This window comes from Mandrillus leucophaeus, unplaced genomic scaffold (assembly GCF_000951045.1).
Source record: "Mandrillus leucophaeus isolate KB7577 unplaced genomic scaffold, Mleu.le_1.0 Scaffold641, whole genome shotgun sequence".
Classification (NCBI taxonomy): domain Eukaryota; kingdom Metazoa; phylum Chordata; class Mammalia; order Primates; family Cercopithecidae; genus Mandrillus; species Mandrillus leucophaeus.
The window spans coordinates 267,067-284,597 of NW_012106931.1; the positions used below are offsets into that span (position 1 = coordinate 267,067).

The 17,531-nt window shown below is 52.8% G+C and overlaps 1 protein-coding gene across 5 annotated transcripts in view; it reads right to left on the reverse strand.

Moving 5' to 3' along the window:
* Positions 1-17,531, reverse strand: part of ACTN1 (actinin, alpha 1) — a 114,954-nt gene that overhangs the window by 16,426 nt on the left and 80,997 nt on the right. For all 5 annotated transcript variants that reach the window (XM_012000879.1, XM_012000876.1, XM_012000878.1 and 2 more), the window contains exons 7-11: positions 16,266-16,347; positions 14,075-14,160; positions 4,246-4,338; positions 2,647-2,877; positions 731-878 (exon numbers count right to left, since the gene is read on the reverse strand). In XM_012000879.1, the coding sequence (XP_011856269.1) occupies positions 731-878; positions 2,647-2,877; positions 4,246-4,338; positions 14,075-14,160; positions 16,266-16,347 (640 nt within the window). The remainder of the gene's footprint in view (positions 1-730; positions 879-2,646; positions 2,878-4,245; positions 4,339-14,074; positions 14,161-16,265; positions 16,348-17,531) is intronic.

Sequence of the window (17,531 nt, forward strand, 5' to 3'; positions counted from 1 at the left end):
TGAATGGGGTCCCCCATAAAACTCATGTCAACCCAGAACCTCAAGATTGAACCTTATTTGGAAATAGGGTCTTTGCAGACACAATTCCTTAAGATGACATTATACGGCTGGGTGCAGTGGCTGACGTCTGTAATCCCAACACTTCAGGAGGCAGAAGCAGGTGGATCACCTGAGATCAGGAGTTCAAAACCAGCCTGACCAACATGGTGAAACTAAAAACACAAAAATTAGCTGGGCATGGTGGCAGGCCCTGTAGTCCCAGCTACTAGGGAGGCTGGGGCAGGAGAATTGCCTGAACCTGGGAAGCAGAGGTTGCGGTGAGCCGAGATTCCGCCATTGCACTCGATCCTGGGCAACAAGAGCAAAATTCCGTGTCAAAAAACCCCCCCAAAAAACAAAAAACCAAAGTGAACACTCAGGTGGTAGAGCATTTGACTGCAAGGTGAACATTCACACAGCACTACACTATGCAGGAACTGCCCTCAGAACTTCGTTATGTATTAACTGATTAAATTCTTATAAGCCTGTGAGGTTGGTACTATTATTATCCCCACTTTACAGATGAGGAAGCTGAGGCAACCAGAAGGCTAATGAACTTGCCTAATGCCATGGAACTAGTAAGAGACCAAATGAAACAAACGAAAAGCAAAGAATAGCGTAGTGGCTGCCGGCTGGGCTGGAGAGTAGGAAAGTGAAGCCCTGGGGAGGCAGGAGGCTGGGTTGGCCTCACCGTCAGTCCAGGCCTCGTGGATGGAGGCCTTCTGCCGGAACTTCTCTGCCAGGTGGTCCAGTCGCTCCAGCCTCCGGATCTCGTTCAGCAACCACTCCTCATAGCCCTTCTCCACCTGCTCCAGGCAGCCCCAGGCATTGTTGATGTCCTGTGGGGATGGGAGGTACAGGGTCAGGATCTGCCTCGGGCCTAGGCTTCAGGTCCCCTGGCCCCCTGGACCCCTGAAGGTGCCCCATGCCTTCCAGGAAGAGCCTCTTCCCTATCTCTGCCCCATATCCACCCCAGCCAGGCTGCCCCACCCTACCTCCCATCTCCCACTGGTATTTTCTGGGCTCCCAGGAGCCAGACCTCCTGGGCAAGGCGTGGGACCTGCGTCTACATTGGTCACCCAGCTATGGGACTTTGAGAATAGAGCCCTGTGGGGAAACGGCCCCAGGCTCTCCCTGACTAGGATTGGTTTCCCACAGGACTCTATCCAATCACAGGGGCCACACATGTGCTAAGGCAAAGGGCCCCCCCAGGTAAACAGACCAACAATGAATGAGGCAAGCAGGCACTGGAGCTGCCCAGCCTCCCCACGGTCCTGGATCCATTCATGGACTCAGGCCTCTGGGCAGTAGCCTGGGGCCTACAGAGACCCTGGCCTGGGTGAGCCGGCCAGAATTCTGGGAGGACAGATGCCAAGTGCCAACCCACACCCCCCTTCAGACAGGGCCATGCCTCCAGTTTGTGCAAGGGTACCCAGCTGGGCAGTCGCTGGGGTTGCACCCTGCAAGCCACCCTCCCCATCACATGTCCCCAGGCCAAGCTACATCTGTCCCCCAGAAAGGGTACTTTGTCTAATTCTCATAGAGCACCCTTAGGCTAGCAGTGGCTCTGGCCACCTAAAAGCCACTGATTCAGCCTTGGAGCCCCGAAATGACGGCAACTTTCCAAACTGCAGACACACTTGCAATGTATTCTCCCTCCACCACCCCCTGGGTTGCTCTGCCCACAATGCTGTTTGCCTTTCACCCTCCCCTTCTAGACCTGTCGTGTGCCCGGGACGCTCCTATTACTTTTCACTTAAGGACAAAAAGCTCCGTCATGGCAAATTTCTTATTTTCTTCTGGGTGTTTCTCTGGCTTATACAATTTTTCCCTAAGTTGTGGGGACAATGTCAAGGGGGATGAATAACAAAAATAACCTAAAAGAAGAGTATTTTATGACATGGAAAGCTGGTCAGAATACAATGTAAGATTGGAGTTTTTTTTTTTTTTTAAAGCAGCTTATTATATAAAACATGCTTTAGTTATCTGTCAGTGCACACTTGAGTACAAAAATGGGGAAAAATGTTTAATTTCAAATACATACGCTTTAGGATTCCCTCAAATATTTACATGAAAAAACCAAAACGATTAAAATCATTTTTTTAAAGTTGATACTAGGTAGTAAGATCTTCAGTAATTTCTCTGTTCTGTATTTTGATTATTTGTATCTTTGAAGTATACTACCCAAAAAACCCACGAAACTATTACTTAAGTAATAATATTTTTTAACTACTTAAGATTCCATGTAAGTAGAAATCAACTTGACTGTGATTCAATTATGCCCTGTTTTGTTCAGGGTATCAAAAAGCATTGTGTTCACAGGGGTGATTTTTTGCGAGAGGGAGGTCTGGAGTAGATGCTCAGGGGTCTGGAAGGGCAAGCCTGACCCAGAATGGTGTGGGCAGAGGGGGCCGCCCCACATGGCCGAGTTCGGGCTTGTGCCTGGGTGATAACGGGAAGGGGGATGTGACTTCTGGAACAGTGTATGTAGGCAGAAGCAAACACACCCATCCCCACCCCCATAAAGCTGACTTTGACCACGACTAGGAGCAGCTCAGAGGTGGAGGCAGTCCAGTTTAGCGGCCCAGGCTCACCCCCAGTGCTCACCGAGACCATCCTGCCCTCAGAGGGCATGAAGGCGGGCCGGTTGCTGAGCCGCAGCTTGGTCTGCAGCGTGTTGAAGTTGATCTCCAGCTGGCACTTCTCCTGCACCTTGGGCGGCTTGTGCAGGCGCCGGTAGTCCCGGAAGTCCTCCAGCTTCTGCTGCATGGCATGCATGGTGTTCTCGGGCACCCGGTTCTCCAGCCACGGGATGGTGCGGCGGATCCACTCCAACAGCTAGGGCAGGAAGGCGGTGGGGGCAGGAGGTGAGGACGCGGGGAGGCAGTGTGCTAGAGCCAGCCTCCCTCTCCTCCCAGTCCTTCCCGCAAGGGGAAGGGGTCTCTCCTGGTAGCACACTCCTTCCCAACTACCGACATTCCCAGGCCATGAAGCCAGCTTCCAGGGTGTTCCCTTTGAGAACCACAGGCTTCGTGAAGCCTGGCTACTAGAGTACATCGACTCACAGTCACATCACTCAACCTCCCTGCTTTGCTAAGGGAAGACCCATAGACCTGGTGTGAAAATAGTGCAACTAAAAGGCAGGAAGGAAACCTGGGTTTTAGTACCAGGTTCTAACTGGCTTGGCCTCAGTTTCCTCATCTATACCATGGAGGGGGTTAATAGCTGTTTCCAGAAGTTCTTGCCATCTGACTTCCTAGGAATCTAGAATGTGGGTCTCTGACTTAAAAGGGAAGAGGCTGGCTTCTGGGCAGAGAGCTGGCCTGGAACACAAGCAGGCACGGCCTGGACTGTTTTCCTTGAGCCAAGGTGATGGTGGTGGAGAAGGTGGAGGGGTGCACATGACAATAGGAATACACTGAACACCTGCAGGGGGCCAGGCACATCACACACATGGACTCATCTGAATCATCACAGAAACACTACGAAGCTAAGGGCTGTGGTCATCTGCATGTTACAGAGGAGGCACCCAAGGCCCTGCCAGGTCCTGGAACTTGGCAAGGTGACCTGGCTGGAATGGCAGAAATTTAAACCCAGGTACTTGGGCTCCAGAACCTGGGTTCTTACTATGCTGGGCAGCAGATCCCCCAAGAGCCTGGGTTGAGCAGCTCAAAGGGCTGAATTCTTTCAAGAAAAGGAGGCTTAACCCAAATGTAGCCAATGGCAGAACAGGAAACCCAGCACTGCGTGATCCTGTCCCCTGAAAAGTAGGGGACAGCCGCTATGTTTGGTAGCTGCTATGCTAGCCTGAGCCAGCACCAATTTACCAAAAGCCCTACCCTCACCCTCTTACAACCAGATGCGCTCCTTCTCTCATTAAAGAAAAACTCACAGACTAAAAGTACACTAGGCTGGAAAGGGCTCTGACATCCCCTGGCTCAACTCTCACTTGACAAGTGAAAAAAACAAGACCCTGAGAGGCAAAGGGATATCCTAGGCTCATGATGACTCAGGGACCGGCCTCTGCCCCCACCTCACTACTTTCTGGGAGAGCCACAACAGAGCTCAGGCTGCCCTGGACTAGCTATATTGGGATCAGAGACTATACCAGCCTGGGACTATGCTCCAAGGAAAGATTTGGAGGTACACGTTCTAGGGGACTGACTCTTGCTAGAGACAGGCCAGGTGAACCCAGGGGGTACCCACATCACTGGCCAGCTTCTCGTAGTCTTCCATAAGCTGCTCGTTCTCCTGGTTGACGGCCAACACCTTGCAGATGCGATTGGCTGCTGTCTCCGCCTGGCAACAAGACAGAGAGAGTCACGACCAGCCAGCCCCAGCAGCAGGGGCACCTGGTACACACCTGTGCTGACAAAGCCCCTCCCATCCCTGCAGCTCCCTGTGATTGGAAGGGGGTTAAGAAGGCTGTGAGGCCACATTCCTCCTCTCTCCTTACCATCCTCCTTGCCAGCCCATGGCCAGGTCCCATGGGTCAGGTGAGCCTGGACAAAGGTCTTGGTGGCTGAACTGGGCCCCTGGAGAACAGCCTGAGTTTAAGGCCCAACCTGCAGGTTGGGAAGAAACTAATCCAATGACTGATACAATCAAAATGCTCAGGTCAGGCGGAGAAGTGAGAAAATTCATGCCCATCCTGGAATTCCAAGTGGAGGCACTGGAATTCCAAGGCTTAGGGCCTCTGGCTGGATTTTCCAGGATCTTAGAGATGTGGGAATTCAAATCTGGGAGTCCTGGGATAAAGTGCTGACTGAGAAATCGTGGGACCTCTTGGGATCCCTGCAGAATCTCCCAAGACTCTTGGCCCAAAGCCTGAAGCACTTTAGAGAAAACTGAGGGACCCCTCTACTGCACCCAAGTCCAGACTTCCAGATCAACCAAGTATGGACACAATGCCCAGCAAGCCCAGCGCAGGCCCCTCTGGGACAGCTAAGCACACATCATGCGCTGTGTGCCGGGCTAGCAGGGACCCAAGACAGGCCTCAGCAGCAAAGGGAAGCGAAGGGAAAGGGACTGAATGGCAACCCAGGCAAAGACCAAGAAACCTTAGTGGGAGAGCGCCTTCTGCAGCTGTGGGGGCTACTGTACCCCTAACACCAGCAGGGACCCAGCATTCCTGAGTCCACTTCAAACAGGTGGTTTTAAAATCCAGCGGTGTTCTTGCATACATTCCAACCTTACGCCAAGGGAGAAGTGAACTCAAAGCCTTTTGGGGGCCAGAGGGTAGAAAGGAAGACAGCCTGGGGGTGGGAGAAGCTAGTATCTCCTGGGACCCTGGAGAAGGGTGTCCTGCAGATGAAAAATGATCCCTGGATTAACGGGTTGAAAGACAGGACCTCACATCTGGTTGATGAACACAACAAAACAGGTTTCAACTGTAGCAAGATGAACTGAGGCTGGTCGTAAGGAAGAACTTCCTGAGAATGAGTGTGCTTAGAATTGGAAGGAATGACTAAGATGGAAGATGGAAATGTTTTTTCCTTGAAGAACTTCTCGAATAAGACATCCACCCACCAAATCATGTGCTTTGTGGATGACTGTGCGGGGGTGTGTGGGGCAGGGGGTAAGGGGCAAAATGAGATCATCCTAAAGGCCCTGTCAGAAACAGTCAGGGAGGTCAAGGCAGGCACGCCCTGCAGAGTAAGGTGTCAGAGTGGGTTGGGAGAAGCAATAAGGAGAAGGTGGGAGTGGCCAGAGGGTGGTCTAAGAGTCCCCTGAGGTGGGGACTTTGAGTCCTGGGCCTCAAGAAACTGAGACAGGGAGTCACATCCTTAGGCCCTCACCCCCTACCCCCAACTCAACCCTATCCTGGAGATGCCATGGCTGCTTCTCATCCACAACTCCTGACTGATCGCCATTTCTCTCGAGAACCAACAAGCACCCATGGGGAATCCCAAGAAGCAACGAGGACGGAAATGCTTTTCCTCAAGCCTGCCCAGGAGACGTGGAGCCCCAGAAAGCAAGCGGGGCCATGGGAACCAGGCCAGCAGCCTCATGGGGCTGGCTGGGGAGCAACTTGCTGGAAGCACCAGACTACTTCCCTTGAAGGCTGGGGCAGGGGGCTGTGGAGAGACCCGTGTGTCCTCCTCCAGGCTGATGTTTTGGTGAGGATGTGCCACCCCTGCAGACTATGCCAGAGATGTGCCACTCAAACAGCTGAAACTCCTTGGCAGCTACTCATCACTGGCACGAAGCAATTGTAGCTGTGATTTTCTTGGATAAAGCCACCTTCACTTGGTTACTCTCCTGATCCATCGGCTCAAGGGTCATAAACTCTGATGTGTGCCAGTTTATCAAACGGGTGGACCGAGGTCTGCATTCATGGGATTTTACATGTGTCCTGTGGGATCGCAAGAGCCTCGCCCATCCCTAAGAGCCTGCTGACTACTCCAGGGTCAGGGTCAGGGTCAGAAGCGCTCCCTTCTGGATGAAGTCTGGGGGAGATTCCGGGTGGGCCTCCTGGGGACTTTCCACAAAGATCCAACCGCGTTCCCAAGCCCAAGTCTCAGCCACCTGCTCCCAGGCTGGCCTCTCCGGAAGGAGACTGACTGAGAATACCATCCATTATAACCTGTGAATCAGCCTTCAGAAATAACACACAAGTACCACGGGAGGCATGAGAGCGCTCTCTGTATGGCAGGCCAGCCTGCAGACTCCAGCAGGGCTCCCTTGAGGGACAGCCCAGCTCCTACAGCACCTCTAGAAAGCAGGTTCCTGAAGTCCAGATTCGATTTTTCTAAAAAAAAAAAAAACAAAAACCACGGCAGAATCCTCAGAACCTCATCCTTTCCCTTTCTCTCGCAGCCTGACTCCCCCAGCAGGCAGGCTGCACCCCAGAGAAGCCCACTGGGTGGTGAGTTGGACCTGCTTCCACAGTGGTCCCTTGATGAAAGCAGCTTCATCACCCACCAGCCTCAGTCTGAGAAGTAAGATGAGGTCAGCTGGGAAGGCCAGTCTTAGTCAGGCCCACAGGACATGGTCCCGGGAGCAGAAGAAAAGCCTGTTAGGGATGACAGGCCTTCCCCATCACCTCAAATTCCTGGTTTTCTAGCGTTTTCCTCTCATGGCTACAAGAACCCCATGAACTCTCAGGGATCTAGGAGAGAGGCACCCAGAACCACCAAGTACGTAAAGAATCTCAAAGACGCTTTAGTCCAGAAGTTCAAAGGAGAGATTTGTTCTAGGGGAGGAAAGATTCCTTCCCTGAGAACTTCAGGAACTGAAGCAGCTTCAGAAGCAACTTCAGAAGAGAACCCGGGGAGAGCCCTGGCTTCAGGCTATTCCTGAAGAGGAGATGGGCCTCTCTGGACCCCAGCAAGAAGAACCAGGCGCCCTGACATGAGACAATGTAACAGATGCAACAGATAATTGATGGGTTCAGAAAATATTCTCTGGAAAAGAATATTGCTTCCAAGTGCCAAAGGAAAAGACTACTAGAAATCTGTGTTTCCTTTCCCTTAGTTGGTATTTTCATGGTCGTTTTGGTTTGTTTTATTTTGTTTGTTTTTTGAGACAGAGTCTTGCTCTGTCACCCAGGCTGGAGCGCGATGGCACAATCTTGGCTCACTGCAACCTCCGCCTCCAGGGTTCAAGCCATTCTCCTGCCTCAGCCTCTTGAGTAGCTGGGATTACAGGTGCGTGCCACCAGATCTGGTTAATTTCTGTATTTTCAGTAGAGATGGGGTTTCGCCGTGTTGGCCAAGCTGGTCTCAAATTCCTGACCTCAGGTGATCCACCAGCCTCAACTCCCAAAGTGCTGGGATTACAGGTGTGAGCCAATGCGCCCAACCCGAATTTTCATGTTTTTTTGTGGCCTACTTTATGCTGTGCTATTATACAACTTAACATACAATACATTTTGTTGTATATTCGAGTTATTTTTTAAAAGATATGAACTATTATTATCCCCGAGTACTTAGCTATCCCAAGCCAAACTGCTACCCTAACAGTCAGCATCTGATTGCCTGATACAGGCACAGTCTAGAGAGGAACTGTCTTCAAGGTGACATCAAAACACCCAAACATGGCCAGATGATGTGCTGTGGCTCCGCCACCCACAACCCACAGATTCACATGAATGCTACGAGGATCTCATCTATGTCATCTTTAGCCAAAACGTTCCCAAATCTAGCTGGACCTGCTTTTTTCTTCCTCCCACAGCTGTCCACTGCCAGTCTTTCCCTCTGTCCTGAGTCAGCCACCAAGCCCAGGGTTCCTGCTAAGAGAGCTCCAGATCAGCAGGGATCTCAGACCAGGCATCCGAGCTTCCTTGTGGTGAGTGGGCCAGGGTGGGTGACCAGGCAGAGGGGAACTGGCCCCTTTCCTCAGGCAGCCCACACCTTGCCAGCTTCCTCTCCTGCCGCAGGCTCCGCCTGCACACCCCGAAGCTTCTTGCACAAGCTGTGGTCACCTCCCTCCACAACACTGCCTGCCCCTTCCCAAGGCCTTGCTAAGCCTTCCCAGTACAGACCCTCATGTTCAAGTTTCTGCTACTCAAGACAACCTTGGTGGCGGGCAGTCCTGTGACTGTACCTGCCCTGCTCAGATCTGGGGCAGAGCAAGGCACAGGTCAGACTGCAGCCACTGCCGGCTCTTTTTTTTTAGGGTTTTCCCAGATGGCTCATGAATTTCTTTCAGATTGAGTGCATGCCTTCAAGTGTTCTTTCTCAGAAACAGCAGACCATGAACTCTAAAACACGAGCTACATCAACAAAATCTTAATGCTCTCCACCCATTCTAAGTCCCTGTAAGGGAAAAGGAGGGGAGAGGGAAGCAGAGAAAGAATTAGAACCAAAACCCACCTGTCAAACAGCAGTTGGTCCTCATCTAATGAGGGAAATCAGTACACAGACTTACACAGCACGGGCCTGTACAGGCACACAAGCCGTGCACCACACGTGCACACACACATTAGGCGCTGTTGCCTTTTCATTCCACTGTACAAGTTTGGGTGACAGAAAGACAGTGGAGAGGATGGAGGGCACTGGGCACGGGTTTTGGAAGATTTTCCCCATTGGTGCCAGCCCGGAGACAGACAAGACAGGAGTGTGTGAGTCAGGAAGAGTCCTTCCTCTCCATCAGCCCCACCACACATGGCAAGGTGGGGTTCCCCTCCCCTGCCTGCTCAGCTCGAAGCAGTCGCCTTAGACGTGGTGGGGGCAACTCTGGGTCAGACCCCTGACCAGGACATGAGAGGACAACCACCACCACCACCAACCCAGCTGTGACCTTGCCCTCAGGTGTGGATAAAAGCAGCGTGAAATGGTTGCAACAGGGATGAGTGAAAGGGAGGGGGGCATGGGGAGGTGGCATGAGATTTGGGAGTGGGAGCAGGCTGTTACCCACATACCACCCACACCACACACCCCTCACACACACCACACCCACAGCACTCCCCTTCACTCCACACACACACACCACACACGCCACACCTCACACCACACACACACATCACACCCACACCACACCCACACCTTACCCTACACCTCACACCCACAGCACACCACACCCCTCCACACCACACACCCTACACCTCACACCCACAGCACACCACACCCCTCCACACCACACACCCCTCACACACACCACAGCCCTCCCCTTCACTCCACACACATGCCACACATACTACACCTCACACCACACACATACCTCACACCCACAGCACACCACACCCCTCCACACCACACACACCTCACACCCTACACCTCACACCCACAGCATACCACATTCCTCCACACCACACACACCTCACACCGTACACCTCACACCCACAGCATACCACACCCCTCCACATCACACACACCACACCTACACCACATACACACCTCACACCCTACCTCACACCCACAGCACACCACATCCCTCACACCTCCTACACACCACACACACCACAGTCCCCACACCCCATACACCTTCATACACGCACACCTCACACACCACAGTCCCCATACCCCATACACCCTCATACACACACACCTCACACACCACACACCCACAGCACACCACACCCCTCCACACCACACACCCTACACCTCACACCCACAGCACACCACATTCCTCCACACCACACACCCCTCACACGTGCCACACCCACAGCACTCCCCTTCACTCCACACACACACACCACACACCACACACCTCACACCCACACCACACCCACACCTCACACCCTACACCTCACACCCACAGCACACCACACCCCTCCACACCACACACCCTACACCTCACACCCACAGCACACCACATTCCTCCATACCACACACCCCTCACACACACCACAGCCCTCCCCTTCACTCCACACACATGCCACACATACTACACCTCACACCACACACATACCTCACACCCACAGCACACCACACCCCTCCACACCACACACACCTCACACCCTACACCTCACACCCACAGCATACCACATTCCTCCACACCACACACACCTCACACCGTACACCTCACACCCACAGCATACCACACCCCTCCACATCACACACACCACACCTACACCACATACACACCTCACACCCTACCTCACACCCACAGCACACCACATCCCTCACACCTCCTACACACCACACACACCACAGTCCCCACACCCCATACACCTTCATACACGCACACCTCACACACCACAGTCCCCATACCCCATACACCCTCATACACACACACCTCACACACCACAGTCCCCACACCCCATACACCTTCATACACACACACCTCACACACCACAGTCCCCACACCCCATACACCTTCATACAAACACACCTCACACACCACAATCCCCACACCCCATACACCTTCATACACACACACCTCACACACCACAATCCCTACACCCCATACACGCCTCATACACACACACCTCACACACCACAGTCCCTACACCCCATACACGCCTCATACACACACACCTCACACACCACAGTCCCCACACCCCATACACCCCTCATACACACACACCTCACACACCACACCCTTCCACACTACATTCCCCACACCCCCCAGACATACACCTTACACACACTCCACACCCCCCATACACACACCACACACACCTCACACACCACACCCCCATACACATACCACACACACATCCATACCATACACACACACCCCATATCTCATCCACCACATCCCTCACACCACACATATTGCAAACCACACACTCCTCAGAACCCCGCATACCCATACACACCACACACACCCACTTCATACCCCCTACACCCACACGCATCTCACACTCCCTTCCAAGTTTTGTCACCAGCCAGGACACAGTGAAGGCTTCAGAGGCAGGGAAGGCCAGCGTCGATGGGCATGAAGCCCAGGACAGACCCCTGAAGGAGAAGGGGAGAGACTGGAAGAGCGGGAAGGAGCTTTGGGAGGAGGGGAAAAGACCATAGCAGAGAGCTCAGCCTGACCATGGACACGGGCAGGTGCACACCTGCGGCTATCAGGCCAGGAGGCCAATCAAGGCAAGGGAGAGAAGCTGCTCACACCCTGGCCACGAGGGGCAAAGGGAGGGGGCACAGGAACAGCAGCAGGAGAGGTGAGAAGGACAAAGAGGAAGCAGAAGGAAGGCCAGAGGAGAGGCTGAGAGGGGCTGGGCAGGCTGGGGGGACACCTATGAGAAGGAGCCTCCAGAGGGGGCTGCTCTCCTGTCTCTGGTCCGCACCAGTGAGCCCTGGAAGGAAGTTCAGGAGGGTCTTGGACGCCCAACCAGGCAGGGAACAGGGCTGCTGCCAGCCCATATGGTGTCTCTGGATCATTTTTCACCTCTTCCCCAAGGGCACTTCTACTGGGAAAATGTCCTACTGATTTTGTTAGAAGACATTTTCACCGCCATCTGTAGGATCACTTTAGTAATCAACATTCAAATCTCCGTCATCCACTGCACACACATGGCACTCGTGGGTAGTCTGCAACCTGCACAACTGTCCATGGCAGCCTGGTTGAGAAGCATCAGGCAGGGCTCTGGTCTGGACTCCCTGGAGAAGGCAGGAAGACCTCTCCCTGCTCTGGCTGCTGCTAAATTTGCGAGGATGGCCTTGCTCAAGCAGGAAGGAGGGAGAGAAAGAGGGAAGAGGTCCTGGATGTTTAAGGAAATAGCAAGCACTGCCAAGAGCCGTGCTGCCTGGGATAAGGGCTCTTGATGCGGGCTGCAGGGAAGAAGCTGAGACCACAAGCTTCTTTCTCGCTTGTGGTATCCGCTATGCCCATGGCATAGGGACAGAGACACAGGAGGTCATTCAGAGGCTGGGGTTCTCTGGCATCTTCAAGTGTCCTGGCCAAAGTTCAGAGTACTGTCCCTCTGCAAGAGAAGGAGGGGCTTCTCTAGTCCCTCCTTCCATCCCAGGGCCTGCTGCTGGAGTGTCCAGGGAGGACGGAAGAGATGGGCAAGAGGGGAGAGTGGAGGAGGCCGAGGGAGAGCTCACCTTCTGCGCACCCGAGAAGGCGTGGCCGTGACATGAAACATTAGGTCACACGGCCTTCCCATCCGGCCTTAGCGTGCCTACACATCTGCACAGAGAAGGAGAAGAGGTTGAGAGGAGAAAGTAGGCAGCGGTAGCAGCACAGAATAAACCCAAACAGCCATGGTGGACGGAAAGAGGACACAAGACAGACGGACAGACAGAAAAGGAGGGAATGAGCAGAAAGAGAAAAAATGAGACCGCAGGGGAGGGAGTGGGTGGGAGGTGAGCAGAGTCTGAGGCAGGGACGGCACAGGAGAGGTGGGAGAGGGCGGGGGCTCCCATCATGCATTTTTTTGTTTTGTGGTTGCTTTTTTGTTTTGTTTTGTTTTGTTTTGTTTTTTGAGACAGAGTCTCACTCTGTCACCCAGGCTGGAGTGCAGTGACACAATCTTGGCTCACTGCAACCTCCGCCTCTCGGGTTCAAGCGATTCTCCGGCCTCAGCCTCCTGAAAAGCTGGGATTACAGGCGCACGCCACCACACCTGGCTAATTTTTTGTATTTTTAGTAGAGAAGGAGTTTCACCATGTTGGCCAGGCTGGTCTCGAACTCCTGGCCTCAAGTGATCCACCCACCTCGGCCTCCCAAAGTGCTGGGATTACAGGCGTGAGCCACCGCGCCCGGCCTCATCATGCATTTTCAGATGGTCACTCAGATGCCATGTGGAGGGTGGGAGATCTGCATGAGACATGAAGGTTCTGTGGACATGGTGATGTTGTGCTTCCTCTAGGGTCCTGCCTACCAGGGAGGACTGGGGGAGGGGGTGTGTGCTGCCTAAGCCTGGTGATGAAAACCTCCAAATCTTCAATGTCCGCAGCATGAACAGTACCCTTTAGTCGTGGTACCCCTGTGTGGTGTGGAACCTGCACAACTGAACTTTAACCTCAGGCCTCCCAGAGCAAAACTGGGCCAGGACACTTGAAGGGGCTCACAGCTGCCCACCCCCTCTCCATTCCTCCCAGAGGTTCTGCTTATGTCTGAGAACACAGAGTGCAGCATGGCCGCACGGGAGTCCCAGGCAGGATACAGGAGAAGGCACTAGAGCCCAAAGGGGCTGAGGACAGATCTGCTAAGTCATGCTCATGAGCAGGACAAAGGTGGGGCTTTATGATGCCTTTGCCAAGTGGGTAAGTGAAGACTGGAGTTGCCTCCCAGCACTGCCCTTCTAAGGGAACTCCAGCTGCTCTGTCAAGCCAGTGGCTTCAACAGACCTGGGCATGGAAGGGCTGCTCCTGTTCACCTTCCAGCCTTCCAGAACCTCCCGGGCTGCCTCATGCACACAGCCCTTCCTGCTTAAGCCAGTCATCTGGGTCCCAGAAAGTGGGGTGCTGCCCAATTTTCTTGTTAACAGTAGAAGATGAGAGAGAGAGGTGTGGGGTGGGAGAGGAGCTAGGTAAGAACAACACGCCACTTCAGAACCAGGGGCTGCCTCTGTCTGAGAGACCAGACCATCCAGATACCTGTCACCAGGAGAGGTGGAGGCGGGCAGGAGGACATGGTTTGGGGTCCAGCAGGAGGTGTGCTGGGCATGGAAGGAGCAGGGGGCCCTGGGTACCTTCTGGGCTCCAGAGAAGGCGTGGTAGAAGCTAGACACGTAAGTCATGATGGCTTTCTCATCCGGTCGGGCAGTTCCAACGATGTCTGTCAAGAAAAATCCGCAGTTAAAGCCAGCTGGTTCCAAGAACACCATACACCCCCGATGTGATGCAGAAAGAAGCTCACAATACCACCAAGTCTTCTTGCCAAAATGTGGAGCCCGAATCTAACCAGCCTCTGGCGTCAACTTGCGCTTATGGGAATGTAAGTAGAGGAACACGTGAAATGAAGCCCCAAAGAGGCAGACAAACCCAGGATAAGGAACTTGCTACAGGACAGTGGCCCCATTTCTGCAACAAGTTCAATGGCAGGAATAAAAGGGGTCAAAGGGAGGAGAGAAGTCCTAGAGATGGGAAAAGCTGTCAGAAACACAACCGAATGCCAGTATGGACCTTGTTCGGATTCTGATTAAAACAAACCAACACTCAAAGAAATGTCATAGGTAATTATGGAAATTTCATTATGAACTGGGTATCAAATGGAATTATCAATTTGCTAAATGTGAAAACTTCATCATTGCCTAAGAAAATAACTCTATTTTTAAGGTATGTATTCAGAAGCATGCAGTAGTAAAATGATGTGATATCTCAGAATTGCTTTAAGATACTTCAACAAAGAAATAAGAAAAAAACAAAGTGTGGCAAGACCTCAGTAGCCATTCTATCTGGATGATGGAAATAGGAAAGGTCATCATGCTATTCTTTCTGCTTTTGCCTGGGTTTTTACGTGTTTGAAAATTTTCCTCATGATATTTTTGAAATTTTAAAAGCTACTGGTGGCTTTGGGAGGCCAAGGCAGGCAGATCACTTGAGGCCAGAAGTTCGAGACCAGCCTGGCCAACTTGGTGAAACCCCGTCTCTACTAAAAATATAAAAATTAGCCGTTGGTGGGTGCCTGTAATCCCAGCTACTCGGGAGGCTGAGGCAGGAGAATCGCTTGAACCTGGGAGGCGGAGGTTGCAGTGAGCTGAGATCACACCACAGCACTGCAGCCTGGGTGATACAGGGAGACCCCGTCTCAAAAAAAAAAAAAAAAAAAAAAGCACTACTGATGGGGCAGAAGGGCAGGGAGCAGTCTGGACCCCACCGTGGTCTTTTCCTGTCCCCATAACCCTTTTCTAGTCCCTCAGCACTGAGCAGGTGGGGCCAAGGAGAGCACACAGGGAAGCGGCCATGGTGAGTCAGGCTCCTCCCAAGGGGCAAGCACAGAGATGGGACAAGAAGACCCAGTCTGACCCCAGCCTGGAGCTGCCAGCCCTGGCTTCATAAACCCACAGACCCCTATGCTCCCAGACGCCTCCCTTCCCCCTATAGCCCCTGCTCACCCCATCCGAGATGCTCTGCATAGGGAGAGGGGCAATGGCGGGGTCAGCGGCCAGGAAGAGCTGGGTTTCCAGCCCCAGACCCAATCTTTGGTAAGGATGTTCTAGTGTCAAACCCTGAACCTGTCCCCATCCAGGTGTCCTGGTTAGCAGCATTTGGGACACCAAGGCCTTGGTGAGGAACAGAAAAGTCAACACTCAACTTGGGCCCCCTCCTTCCTTCCCTACCCCACATGGAGCCACTTCCTCTGGCTGGGATCTGCCCAGCAAGGTCAGAACTGGACACTTCCACCACTGAGAAAGTCCAAGCCATAGTTCTCTAGCACCCTCCTCAGAAGATGCTAGAAGGAAGCCAGGGTTACAGATGAGAGCAAACACCATGCCCAGTCAGCCCCAGTCATAGCTGGGGCATAAAGGAGATGCTAAGCTCAGCCGTCCCAGAGACCACCCAAGGCTCAGAGAGTTAGGACAGTGCACCTCTCAGCAAGAGAAACTTCCCATCCCAAACTGTGTCGGACAACAAGGGCACACTTTCCCGCACCCCAGCACCTGCTACCCTGACTCCAAGGGAAAGATGAGAACCATCCTCAGGCAATCGATGCAAGAACAGCCCCTAAGCCCTTTGCAGAATCAGCTAACACCTCTCCCTCCAAAGCTCAGGGAACAATGGAAGAATCCCCAAGAGGCTGTGATCCCCATGCTCCTCAAATGCAGTCCCAGAAGACCAGGCCCTGCTCCTGTCCAGCCCTGGACTGTTGGGGTCCACCCCTTCTTAGCCGCTGAGTGACGGGGGGATGGGCAAGATACACAGAAGGAAAGCGCCTTTCACCTTCGGCATCCAGCATCTTGGGGATGTCCAGGTACTTCTCTGCCACATCAAAAGCTGTATTCAGATTTGTGAGTGGATCATCCTAGAGGGAGAAGAGGAGGAAGGGATGATAAAGTGAGAGCCACAGCAAGTCACTGGCTACTCCCAATTGGGTGGTCACCCAAACTGGGGAGCAGAGCGACTTTCTCCCAGCCCTAGCTCGATCCTCAGGGGAAAGTTCCAGATGTGGAAGGCTGGTCTCACCACTGGGGCTCACTGGTTGGAGGTTTAAAGCATTCTCTTTCCCCCTTCAAGCTTCAGAGTGTCAGGGAAATGGGGCGAAGTAGTCTGCAGCCTGAGTCGGGAGTAGGAGGAGTTCCTAAGAAATGTGTGCTAGGAGCAGGGCACTGGCCTAGTCACCATCCATCCTGGCTTCTGGTTTCAGCTCTGCCTGCAACCAGTGGGACTCGTGGGTAGATAACCTGACCTTAGCTTCTCCATCCATAACTCAAGAGTTGGAGTAGGGAGCTCTAAACTCTAGACTAGTCAAGATTCGGAGCAGGACCCCTCTGGTGCTCACATTCCATGAAATTTGGAGGCTCCTTTAGCCACAGCTTTGGACTCTTCTGGCTTCTGCTACTTTCTCAAGAACACTTAGCAGGGATTGGCAAGGATGTTGAGAAGCTGTAATCCTTGTGCGATGAATGCAACATAAACGTAGGTGGAATGTCAAATGGTACAGCTGCTGTAAGAACAGGATGGTGGCTCCTCAAAAAATTAAACATGGGATTACATGGTCCCACAATTCCACTTGTGGGGAGATACTCAAAAGAATTGAAAGCAGGTTCTCAAAGAGATTTTTATACCTCCGTTGTCCACAGCAGCATTATTCACAGTAGCCAGGAGGTAGAAGCAACCCCAGTCCCCATCGATGGACGAACAGATAAGCAGAACGTGGGCACACGCACAATGGAATATTATTCAGCCTTAGCAAGGAGGGAAATTCTGACATACACTGCAACATGGATGAACTTTGAGAATGTTATGCTAAGTGAAATAAACCAGACACAAAGGACACAGGCCAGGCGCACTGGCTCATGCCTGTAATCCCAGTACTTTGGGAGGCCGAGGCAGGTGGATCGTTTGAGGTCAGGAGTTCATGACTAGCCTGGCCAACATGATGACACCTGCAATTAAATACAAAACACCTGCTAAAAATAGAAAAATTAGCTGAGTGTGGTGGTGCGTCCCGGCTACTCGGGAGGCTGAAGCAGAATTGCTTGAACC